The following is a 13323-nucleotide window of genomic DNA, read 5'->3' as shown; positions in this document are numbered from 1 at the left end:
AGATGAGCAGTAGTTGAATCAACCGATAACTGAGATTCAGTCAGAAAAAGTACATGGGGTTTGGAAGACTGCAAGTGGAAATGGACATCTTTGAGATTAGAATTGAGACCACGTATATTTGTGAAATGAATTAGGAAGTCCTTGGGAGGTTTAGATCTTTTTGCAGATAAGCTTGCTCTATTATTTTGACAATTCATGGTGTATTCAATAGTAAGAAAAAGTGGGTGGGACATGCTGTATGAAGTAATGAAAATTTTGGATATGGTGTACATGTGGTAAGAATATACCCAGATCCTTGACATAAAGTGGCCTCAACAATGCTCCCCGCATACACACTACTCGGACTCCCTCCAGTCACTATCTGGCAGAGTAGAGGTAGCAGCCTACAGTTATGAAGATAGTGAAGAACTTGTTTGGAAAGTGCATGGAGTGCAGAGAATGCTGTGCCATGATGCAGTATCTGAATAGGAAGGAAGTGGGGATGACCCCAGAAAACTGCATGGTACTATAAAGGAAGGAGAGAAATGTGCTCCATAAATAGAACCACTAGAGAGACAACTATATTGGAGCAACCAAGTTTGCAGAGCAACAGACTTCAGGTTGATTTTGGGCCGACCGGGCTAGTCGGGTGTGTAAAGTGCCTGCCTGGTAACCCAAAGGTCGCGGGTTCAATTCCCGCCTCGGGCTTGGATCAAAGTACTACAAAAACCTTGGGAGGTGCATTATGGCCACAGAAGCCTATGCACCAACAACTACCAAAAAAAAAAAAAAAAAAAAAAAGTTGATTTTGATGCAAGGAGCAACTGAAGTAAGGAGGACAACAACACTGTACTGAAATTTGCCTCTACAGCTAGAGACGTTCCAAGGAAAGGTGTGGATCCATGTGCCCACATTGAGCACACTGACAACAGATATGATGTAGACAACTATATGACAGAGAAAGAAGTGTGGTAGTGGCAGGAGTAATGAATTCCTGCTGGCTGTGCGAAAGTAAGTCCCAAAGAATAATTATTCATTCAGATTGTTGTTGTTCGTGTTGGATAGGACTACGTGGCTACAGGAAGGATTAAGGACTGAAAGTTAGTGTCATTGGAAAATAACATTTAAGAAATGTAAGAGTGCTAAAACTGTAAAAGAACGAATAGGAAGTGTATATTTTCCCATAGAAAAAAGGGTAATAATGGGATAAATAAGTGAGAGTGAAAATATAAAAGAGATTAAAAAATAAATAACTAAAAGAAAAAAAAAAACAGAGAGAGAGAGAGATTTCTGAAGTGCACGTAAAAGTAATGATTTAATATGTTAAAGGTATTAGTTATGTTTAAGAGACTGTGACATCAAATAGTGAGTGTGAGAGGGAGAGAGCGAGAGCAAGAGCATAACCTGATGTAGTTTATTTATGTGAGGTGAAATGCTAAGGCAAAGGAAAAAAAAAAAAAAAGAGAGAGAAAATTGAGTTGAGAGCATTTGCAATGTTATGTGATAGTAGCATAAGGCAATATTTAAGAGGTATAAAATCCAATAATCTAGAGATGAGCTCTTATGATATATAGAACCTTCTTTCCTATTGACATAAATGTACTCTAACTGAATGAGTATTTTGCATCTACATTCACACATGAGGAATTCTGTAGGGAAGTGGAGAACAGAAGCATATTAAACTCTAACAGGGAGCTAAATAATTTTGTAATAACTGAGAGTAAAGCGGAGGGAAAATTGTTGTAAGTTAAACATAAGAAAGGCACCTGGGGTGGAGGGGATCTATCCAGTTATATTAAAGGAGGTGGCAAATGAAGTAAGCAAACCCTTAGCCATAATTATGAGAGCATTGTTGGACTCAGGGGAGGTCCCCACGAACTGAAGATGTGTAAATATATCTCCAATTCAAAAAGGGGGATCAAAGGGTGACACGAGTAATTACAGACCTGTTAGTTTAACTTCTGTTCTGGGGAAAATAATGGAGTCACTGGTTAAAGAAGCACTGCAGGATCATCTAGACAAGACTGCAGCAATAATTCAGACACAGCATGGGTTTGTTAAGGGGAAGTCTTTGTCTGACTAATTTGATTGGATACTATGGTGTGGTCACAAAGGAACTGGATTCAAAAAATAATTTTGATATTATATACTTAGATTTCAGGAAAGCTTTTGATACTGTTGCACATGGAAGACTGTTTTTTTTTTTTTTTTTTTTTTTTTTTTTATGAGAACCCCAAACACGAGAGGTATTATAACCTATAGTACTTAGTACCGTGCTTGGGTTGGAGGTTGAGAAGACGAAAGAAGATATTTGTTGACATTGGACTTGAACTTCTGTAGATTGTAATTTTCAGGAAATACGTATGAAGGAAGGTTGTTCCAGAAAACGACAGTTGAATGAATAAATGAGGAAGATGAAAAGTTGGTTCTGTGGGTTTGAAGTTGGACAGTAAATGGATGTTGGCTGGTGGCGGCACGTGTTCGGACTGTTTTGAAAGAGAGAGCGGGAATTATAGAAGCCAATTCAGAAGAACAGTGCCCATGGAAGTATCTGTAGAAGAGGCATGCAGCAGAAACAGTGCGTCTATGAGAAAGCAAGTGGAGAGACTCTGTTAGAGATGAATCATTAATTAACCTAACTGCCCTCTTCTGAATGGAATCAAGAAGCCTGAGAGAGGTTTTGGGGGCACCACCCCAGATGTGGGAACAATATTCCATGGCAGGGCGGATTTGCGATTTATACAGAGTGAGCAGCTGTTTGGGAGAAAAGTAACGCCGAGAGCGAAAGAGAAAACCAAGTTTTTTAGATGCAGAGGAAGCAATATTTGTAATGTGCTTGTGCCAAGAGAGATTAGAAGTCAGGGTAATCCCCAAAAGAGATATATCATTTTGCCTAGAAATCGGAGTGTCACTAAAGATAAGCATAGGAGCAGAAGAATCCTTTTTGCGAGATATAAGACAAGATTGAGTTTTAGAAGGGTTGAAATCAACTAAGTTGTCTTTGCCCCACTGGAGAATTACCTGAAGATCGGCATTTAAGGAATTGGTAGCAGATTTTCGAGAACTTGAAGCTGATTGAGCTGGACAAGGTTTCTCAAAATGGAAAGTTGAATGCAATGTGCTATCATCGGCAAAACTATGGATAGGATTTCCAGTCAATGGAAGAAGGTCATTGATATACAAGAGGAAAAGAGTGGGGGAAAGAACTGAACCTTGGGGGACACCGGCATTAGTGGAGAAGTTAGAAGACAGAGAGCCATCTACCATCACCCTCAGTGAGCGATCAGAGAGAAAACTGGATAACCAATTACTAAAAACAGTTGGCAAACCATAAGATGGAAGCTTGTTTAGAAGACCTTTATGCCAAACACGATCAAAAGCCTTTGAGATGTCAAGAGCAACTACTTGTGTTTCACCGAACCTTTCCGGCGCCTCCGTAGCCAGGTGGGAAGGAGCAGCAGTGCGTAGCACGTTTCTTGATTAGACCGGGGTTCGAGCCCGTCACCACCAAATACGGAGGATGCGGAAAGGTCAGGAAATGACCACCGCATATCCCGGAGCAATATGGCCTTAGTTGCTAATGCTCCTAAAAACCAAATAACAAATAATAACAACCGAATCTTTCCATTGAATTAGTCCATAAATGGGTAACATAAGCCAGAATATCACCAGTGGATCGACACTGACGGAATCCATACTGGCGATCGTTGATCAGACGGAAGGTTTCTAGGTAGTTTAAGAGTTGGCGGTTAATTGATTTCTCCATTACTTTAGAAAGAGTAGAAGTAATTGCAATGGGACGATAATTGGATGGGAGGGATTTGTCACCCTTTTTAGGAACTGGCTGGATATGAGCAAATTTCCAAGCAGAAGGAAAAAAACCTTTGGAATAAGAAAGTGAAAAAAGGCGGCAAAGAATAGGAGTAAGTTCAGGAGCACAGGTTTTGAGAACAAGTGGAGAAATACCATCAGGACCTGGAGCTTTCTTAGCATCAAGGTTCATCAAAATCCTTCTGATATCCTTTTGACGGAAGACCACAGGAGGCATTGAATGGAGCGTGTTAGGAATGGTGGGAGGTGTTTTTCCAAGATCATTAATACATGAGCTCGAAGAAAAATGGGATGCTAGCAGGTCAGCTTTATCCTTGGCTGAAGTGACAACAGAACCATCTGGTTTGGACAGAGGTGGGAGCAGAGATGGGCAAAAGTTGCGGCCAATAGCTTTGGCAAGACACCAGAATGCTCGGCTACCATTAGGGCAAGAAGCAAGTTTTCTACTCTTAGCCTGTTCAAACTCTAGTTTGGACTGATTAATAACTGCTTTACAATTGTTGCGAGCTTTGGTGTAGGCAGAAAATGAAACTGAAGAATTGGAAACAAGCCAATTACGATATGCAACGTTCTTCTCTTGGACAGCCTTAGCACATTTATTGGAAAACCAAGGTTTAGATAAAGGACGAGATTTTAAAGTGGAGTGTGGGATTTTACAAATTGGAGCAGTGTGGCATTAAGGGCAACTTGCTACAATGGATAACGGGATGGTTGAGTGGGAGACGGCAGAGAGTGGTAATAAATGGCCACTGCTCTTCGTGGGCTAATGTTATTAGTGGAGTCGCCTAGTGTTCGGTGTTGGTTCCATTGTTTTGTATATTTATCAGTGATATTGATGAAGGTATATCAGGCATAATGTCAAAGTTTGCAGGTGATACAAAGGTTGGCAGGGTTGATAATTACAAATGACAGTATGCGACTGCAGACTTAACATTGACAAATGCAAAGTACTGCAGAAACCTCAGAGAAATATACCAACTCTGTGGTGTTACACTCAGGGTAGTAGAGAATGAAAGAGATCTGGGGGTAATTGTACAGTCAGATATAAAGTTTTCTGAGCAGTGCAGGCAGGCTGCCAGAGCAGCTCATGGGGTCTTGTCAGTGATGTACAGGAATTTTGCTAGCAGCGATAAGGTGGTGATTATCCCCTTGTATAAGGCAATAGTCAGGCCACCCCTTGAGTACTGTGTACAGGTGTGGGGCCTCCTTTTTTTTTTTTGGAAGGATGTAGAGTTGCTAGGACAAGTACAGAGAAGGACAGCAAGGCTGGTGAGGGGAACAAAGGGGTGCTCTTATGAAGAAAGGCTTAAGTTCTGCAAATTGCAGCATCTGGAGACTAGGCACCTGCGAGGCAATCTGATTGAGATGTAGAATGCTTTGAATGGATTGAGCATGCTCAATGCTGATGGAATTCTTCCTCTTGCTTAGAATAATTACTTGAGAGGGCATAAATTCAAATTGAGGAAAGACAGATGTAGGATAGACGTGAGGAAATTTGCCTTTAGCCAGTGGGTAATTGATTGGTGGAACAGACTTCCATCTTTTGTTGTGGAAGTTGATAGCCTAAATAAATTTGGGGAAGAAGTAGATTAACTTTTGGAGCAAATGGATGTGTGAAATTGGAAGGATTTTTTTTTTTTTTTTTGGCTAATGCTGTATAAGCTTGCTTTCTTGCATCATATGTCTCTGCTAATGCTAACTCTGACAAGAAAAGGAAAGTAAATTAAGAGTCTGTTGAGAATTGATCATAATAGCTTAGAATTGTGAATTTCGGTTAATTTTTGATGTGTAGGCTCTGTAGCTATATGTATATGGGGAAAGGGCTGAATAAGGGTTTACTATTGAAGTACCCTTCAGTTTGAGGTTTTTTTTTTTTTTTTTTTTTTTTGGAAGGTAAAGTTGGCTATTAAGGGTGAGACTGTCAGTATATATATATATATATATTTGAATAATGGCTTTAAAAGTTAGAATGAAATGAAATAAGAAGATAAATAAATATAAAGCAATCATTAGAGGCAGCAAAATGTACATCCTCTACATGATGCCCTGCACATAATCGATAATTAATATAAAAAAATAAAAATTGATGTGCTAAAGCTGCACCTATACCGCCATCTATATTTTATTTTATTTTATTTTTTCTGTCTCTATAAGCTGGTTAAGCTTACATTATGTCGGTAGTGTGGCTCTGCTCTGGAGTGCTGGTTCTGTTCTATAGTTTATTTCTTGCTGCATAAGGACCACTGCTATGCAAATCCTCTACATTTGTGGATCGATCAGGGGATGAAGGGGTGGTTTGATCCTTCGATCGGTTCGCCTTTGCGATGATTTGTCTAGTGATTTCGAAATGCAGGGATTCCATGACCATTATTGGCTTCGGGGCCCTCTGTCGATACGGGGCAAAATGGTCAGTCTATTATTTTGTTACTTTGTTTTATTTTAGTCCTGTTTTGGTGATATTTCACGTCTCTCGGAACTGGTACCTTACAAGGGTGATGCCGCTAAATTATTATATAATTGGCTTTATATTTTAAATTTAAAATGGATTTATAATTAATTGGGTTTAATTGAACGTCTAAATTATTTGGAGACTTTTGGCTAGATTCAGTCTTGTTACCTTTACTTTTACCCTCCCTGTTGATTTAATTTTTATGTTAATTTTTCACTCTACAGTTTTGCTATGCTACTGGTGTATGTATTAATTTGATTTTTATTATTTTTTTATAGTAATTATTGATTATTTATATATATATATATACACACAGTGCTTTTTTTGAAAAAAAAAAATAGATGCCGGTACTGGTTCTTTGCTATCAGGAAAAATTGAAAATTAAAAGGATATGAAAAGTACTCAAATTTTTTTTTTTTTTTTTTCCCTGATATTGTTACTTTGGTAGTAATGTTTTTAGAATAAGAACAACAAATTAAGTATATTAACCAGTTTATTAAGCATAAATTTATTATTCAAGTATGTAAAAAAAATAAGTAAAAAATAATAACAAGTAAAAATTTCATAATAAAGTTTTTGTAGAATATTCCAAATTTTCATTAAGTTCTCATCAGACACCCTATGCTGACTTCTTTTCTTCCTCTTTGTGTGTCGGTTGCTGAATGACATTTCTGAAGTAGCTATGAATCGACATATTTTGCTGGATCGAAGCGGGTTAGTGGTGGGCCTACAATTTTAAGAAACAGTAGTGAAGAAACTGTTTTTGTCATCAACGAAGCGCTGGTTGGGCTGGCAATCAGATTCATTTGTGAAAATCCTTGTTCACATTCACTGGATGAAATTTGTATCGTACTCAGAGGTTCATCAAATGCTTCAATTCTTTCGAAACCTTCTTATCAATTAGGTATCCCCGAATTGCATTAACCCCAGGGGGCTCACATCTGTGAGTATGGGCTTGGCACACCCAGGGTCCTGAGCTGGATATCATCATTCTTCTCTTTCTTGGTGATTCCTTTCTACTTCTCTCTCTCTGTGTGTAACTTGGAACTTTTTATTGGCTTGTGCACCATAAGCCTCAGGCTTCCTTGCACCATATGGCTAATAATAATAATTGTAACCTAATTGACAATTTTCTAACTTAATTTTCACCAAATGCCAACAATTCATGTTTAGAATAATTAATACCTTCCTTGTTCTCGTTTTCCTACTCTCATCATCGGTATTGTCACTTGTTCTTAAATTTGAATTTTTTTTCTTTTCTTTTTTTTGAAACTGTCCGAAATGTTGGTGTCATTTGGATATTCAGGTACTGTGAACATGTAAACAGAGCGAGGGAAAATTTATTGAAAAATGTGGATAATGCACTTCTGCGAAACAACAGATGATTATTTGTCGGGGTAAAAGAAAATCACTTTTCTAATCTCTAACAGGGCGCTTACAGTTGATTCACAGAGGTGTCCAACCTACGGCCAACGAGGAAAATGAACAAAAACAGCATTTTAAATTTTGTTAATTATGAAAAAAATTTTCTAATTAAATGTTTTGTTCAGTAAATGTAATTATGTATTGTACTTAATAAAATTTTCGAATATTTTCAGTTTTACTTTTACATGCAACAAGATATGGAAAATGTAACGCACTGAAGAAATCTAACTTTGAATTTTTTTGAATATGGCCCCTGTACGGGAAAAGGTTGAACACCAATTCAGCATGCCCAACATGGGTTGAGCCTTGCTGAATTCTGATGGGATCCTTCCACTTGTTCAGATTATGGACCTAAGGGGGGCATAAATTTAAATTAAGAAAAGACAGATGTAGAATAGATGTGTGGAAATTTGCCTTTAGCCAGCGGGTGGTTAATTGCTGGAACAAACTTCCATCTGTCGTTGTGGAAGTTGATAGGTTAAATAAATTTAAGGAGGAACTGGACAGGCATTTGGAGGGAATGGTGTGTTTTTTTTTTTTTTTTTGGCTGATGCTGCATAAGCTCATACACTTGCTTTCTTGCATCACATGCCACTACTACTACCACCACTGCAGTAGTAGGTAGGCCAAATTCCATTGGGAATACACCTTAATCTGCTTACTTTTGACTAGTGTGACTCCGTATGTGGGACAGATGGTCGGATAGGTTTTACCAGGTACCACTAAGTTGTAGAATGCTTTAGCTCTCTTAATTCACGCAGCAGCACTAATTGCCTGAAGGCCAGAAATGCAATCAGTGCGTACCGAGTTAATTCTCTCCTAATCCATTCGATAGGTGAAAATTTTCTTTGCTCAATGGAAACAATTTAAATGTAACTTCCAAGAGCAATTCAAAATAATTCACTATAAAGAACTTCGTTAAACAGAGGTCCGACTGAGTAATTTAGAATTATAAAAATGGTTATACAGTTTTATATAGAAAATATCTTAACAACAGCTTATTTGAATAGTAGGTAAACATGTGAAAAAAATTCATGGAATATTACAAATTTTGAAGTGCAGTGCATCCAAATGTCACATGTCGCTGTTAATAAAGGTACTGGTACCCCATACCATTGTGTACCATCCCAATAAAAAAAGCACTGTGTGTGTGTGTGTGTGTGTGTGTGTGTGTGTGTGTGTGTGTGTGTGTGCAGTGAGGATAAAAATGGGGTGAAAACATAATTAAGTTAATTAACCCAACCACCAAATAAGATCATTAGGGTCAGCCATGAAATATACATTAGCTTTACTTGTGCCTGCTGCTACTTTTTGACTTTACTTCTGCCTCTGCTTAATTCAAAATTCAATATGGCTTAACTGTTTCAACCAAATGCTATGTATATTTCGTGTCAGAAACAGCCCCACTCCTTGCTGTCTTTCCTGTGGTTTCTACAGTTAACCCTTGATGAAGATGTTGAAATTGCAGGATCTACAGCATTAATTACCTCTTTATTTTTCCTGTACCTTCCAGGTTTTCTGTAGTTTCTGTTTCCAGTTTTGTTAGCTCGTTCCCATTCTCTTCTTCACTTGCTACTTACCTATATTCCATTATGGTCATTGGGTTCTTTCTGCTATATATAACAGTGTCCCTGGTCCATAAACCATCTATATAAATATCATTGTAACCATTTTCTACAACCTCTTATTATTAATACATTTTAAGTAAGAAAAGATCTAAATTTTGTTTCTGAGAAATGCTGCGAATACTGAGTTATGGCTCCCATAGTAATAAAGGGGTTCCGTTCCAAAGTATGAAATATATAAGAAAAACTAATCTAAAATTTTGTCTATGTATGTATTACGTGTACCTTCATAATATGACTATGTACATAGACAGTACATAGTGAAATGCAAGCATATGGCATCGAAATGAATATAAGAAACAATTTAATATTAAATGTAATATTTATTAGAAATTTCAAACAAATCTTTCAAACCAGCGCCTTTGCTAGCAAAAAAAACTTATCCTGCCAGTGCTATCACCAGTTTCGCTAAAGTGTTGATAAAGGAGTTTTGCCTTTTCACGAGTGATGAGTGGACTTAACGGAATTTTATTTTGAGTTCGGTCTTCTATCCACAGATTTAAAGCTTTTTCCATTTTTTCTAATTTAACATCACGAGTTACAGAGCAAATTTTTGAAGCAATTAGTGCGTTTTCACGGACACTGCGGCGGATTTTTTCTTCCGATTTCTTAATTGATCGTACCGTTGACTCAATAATTTTATGTTTTGCCACTGAGGAGACACTTTCACCATTAGAAATTTTATCTAATAACTCAATTTTATTCGCTAGTCATCACCTTCTTTGATCTTTTCATATTTCCCTTGTTATTCGTAGCCATATTTTTGTGCGGGTTAGAAAGAACTTGTCCACAATAAAGTCACTTCCTTCCATTAACAAACTCGCAAAAGTCTGTTTTACACTGCAAAACGGTAGATTTATCACTTTTGGAAGCATATCAGTTTATAAATTGATAAATTTGTTCAATTTATAAGCATATAAATTAAAAGCAAACGACGAAACCTTCCATGACAAGCGCATAACACATACTGAACAAGGATTAGCAAGAAACATCCACACTCGAGATTTTGTCATCCCTCTCCCCCCCCACCCACTGAGCGCTGTTTTGACCGGGAAAGATGATTTTAGCCACGCCCATGTTTTTTTATGACGGAAAATGTTCACGGAGCTTTAAAATTCACATGTTTTTTTAGGTTCCATTTTATATTAAATCAGCGACCGCAAAACCGCGAATACAGATACCGTATATATATATACTGTATATATATATATTTTTTTTTAAATTAAATATTTTTAACATTTGAATAGCTTTAGATCTTTTGGACCTACCTAAACTAGCAGATAACAAACAGAAACAGATAGCCTTTGCCAATTATTGATTGAATGTATTGAGTGGTGGTGGTGTTAGCCTTCGTAAATGTACCATTCAATGTATCCTAATATCAGTAATTTGCCTCATCACTTTATTTTATTTTACTTGCATTTTATTATTAATTTTTTTATTTATAGGGTAATAACACATTAAACCAGCTCAGGCTATCTAAGTCTTTTGGCCTCATGGCTCACTGGGTACTTTTATACTGAATATGTTTATTCTTAATACACCCTTATTCTATTAATTTGACATTGGGGCTCTATGGATAGCTTTTATTGTACTTTAAACACAGTTCAAATCTTTTATCTTAAATCAGTATCTCACATACTATTGTAATTATTTTACAGACTGATTTTATGTTTAATCAATAATTTGATGGCATTAATCTGATCTGGGACTCTTTTCATACTTTTCCTGCAATTCCATTCAAACATTTTCCTGTTTACCTTTTGTTATTACTTATTACAGAAAAGTCTAAATACAAATATATATGTGTGTGTGTCATCATCATTCTGCTCTTCCCTTGGGCATGGATCGAGTCCCTCTTTAGATATCGACCTCCATTGTTGTTGGTCTCTTGAATCTTTCATCATTTGTTGATAGGTCTGAAAGCCTATGTTTTCTTTTAGGCATTGGAGCCATTCTCTTTTGGGTTTTCCTGTCAGTACCCTTCAGTTTGAGTTAGGCAGCCTGCATTGTTTCATCTGGTTCACATGTCCAAATCACTGAAGTTATTTTTTGTAGATCTGTTCTATTATGCTGTGTTCAAAATTTAGATCTTTTCTTACTTGCTCATTAGTTTTATGTTCTCTCCAGTTTTTTTTATTGATTTTCTTTAGACATCTCATTTCAAATGCCATTATTTTTTGCCTTTCTTTGTTATTTATTCTCCATGTCTCTGATCCATAAGTTGCTGTGGTGATGACAATTTCATATAATTTAATTTTTAGACTATTTGAGATTTTATTGCTGTTTCATATGTCTTTGAGTTTGCTCATGTTTGTCCATCCAATGTTCAGTCTGTGATTAATTTGGTCATTATTACTATATTTATATAGTAAATTTATATATTACTATAATATATATATATATATTAAATGTGTAAAATGAGGTGAAGTGGTAAACTGAAAGCCTCAGTCGATGTTTTTTTTTTTTTGTAGATGTTATAACTTGTGTAACCTGAGGGGGCATAGATTCAAATTGAGAAAAGACGGTTGTAGAATAGACGTGCGGAAGTTTGCCTTTAGCCAGCGGGTAGTCGATTGCTGGAACAGACTTTCATCTGTTGTTGTTGTAGAAGTTGATAACCTAAATAAATTTAAGGTTGAACTAGACAAACATTTGGAATGACTGGATGGGCGAAATGGGAAGAGATGTTTTTTTTTTTTTTTTTTTGTTTGGCTGATGCTGTATAAGCTTGCTTTCTTGCATCATATGCCTCAACTAATGCTAATGCTAAATAATGTGTGTATGTAATAAATGTGTTATATAAAATTGTGTCATTAATCAAGAGTCAATGAGAATCAAAGTACTTAATCCTGGGGCACCTCCGTAGCCAGGTGGGAAGGAGCAGCAGTGCCTAGCACACGCTTCTTGATTAGACCGGGGTTCGAGCCCGTCACCACCAAATACGGAGGATGCGGAAAGGTCAGGAATGACCACCACGTATCCCGGAGCAATATGGCCTTAGTTGCTAATGCTCCAAATAACATAACAAACATAACTTAATCCTGGGGAAAAAAAATCCTCCTTACTTAGAGAAATCTTCTGAAATGATTGAAATTTCAGATTGATTCTGAAATTAGTTTTCTTATAAATATTGATTAAAATTGAGGTTTAATCTTTTATAGCAACATCTTGCACATGAAGATGATCCTCAGGAAAACCTCTGGGAAGAATCATTTAAAGGCCGTACAGATTCTAAACCCTATGGTAAAGCATATATATAAACATGCAACTTGTGTGATTTGATTTTTATTCTGATTAATTATGCTAATTAAGGGTATCTAAAACTTAATTCATTTTGACAAAATATTGCAGTTTTTGGCTTTACAATATCTGTACTTTTAATTTTCTGATCCTAAAAGGCTACAAATGAGGTGGGCTTTATTCCTGAAGCATACCAAAATATTCTAAAAAATAAATGGATAATAATAACACAGGTCAAAAAGTATTTTTCTTTAAAAAAAAAAAAAGGTGGAATTGATAGATCTTTGGATGCTGATTCCAAATATGTTTTCAGCTTTTCTCTAGCATATGCAGTTTTTGTGATGAGACTGATTATATGAATGTGATGAGACTGATATACCACTCACATACCTATTCATAGCCATCCTACCTGAATATAATTATTCATTTATTTATTATTATTGTTTGTAAATTCCTATGTATGTAATCATTTTAATATATCTCTATCCTTGTGTTTTCATAATTTAACTATTTGATTATAAATTGTTTCAGTTAAAATCTGGTGAATTGGTAAATTACACTTTTGAGGCATGATGATGAAGTACATTCAGTATTATGCTTTTAAAGTATAAAAAGTCACCCCAACAAATTCTGTTGTGTGTATGTGTTGTTCTTTTCTAACCAAATCACAATGGTGTACAGTCACGACAGATATTTGTAAAATTTACAACTTTACTTTGACTGACCTATGTGTGACCAGAATAAGGTGTGGGTACCACATGTTATTTGTAC

At 36.4% G+C, this 13323-nt stretch overlaps 1 protein-coding gene across 1 annotated transcript in view; it reads left to right on the top strand.

The window, feature by feature from the left end:
• The window catches only part of GCS2alpha (glucosidase 2 subunit alpha), a 139492-nt gene that overhangs the window by 70385 nt on the left and 55784 nt on the right, over nt 1-13323 (top strand). The window contains exon 6 of the mRNA XM_090376660.1: nt 12474-12555. Coding sequence (XP_090232786.1) covers nt 12474-12555 — 82 coding nt within the window. The remainder of the gene's footprint in view (nt 1-12473; nt 12556-13323) is intronic.

This window comes from Mastigoproctus giganteus, chromosome 6, assembly GCF_048544385.1.
Source record: "Mastigoproctus giganteus isolate SK-2022 chromosome 6, ASM4854438v1, whole genome shotgun sequence".
Classification (NCBI taxonomy): Eukaryota; Metazoa; Arthropoda; class Arachnida; order Uropygi; family Thelyphonidae; genus Mastigoproctus; species Mastigoproctus giganteus.
The sequence above is the reverse complement of the archived record's forward strand: the minus strand, read 5'-3'. Positions and strand labels throughout refer to the sequence as shown.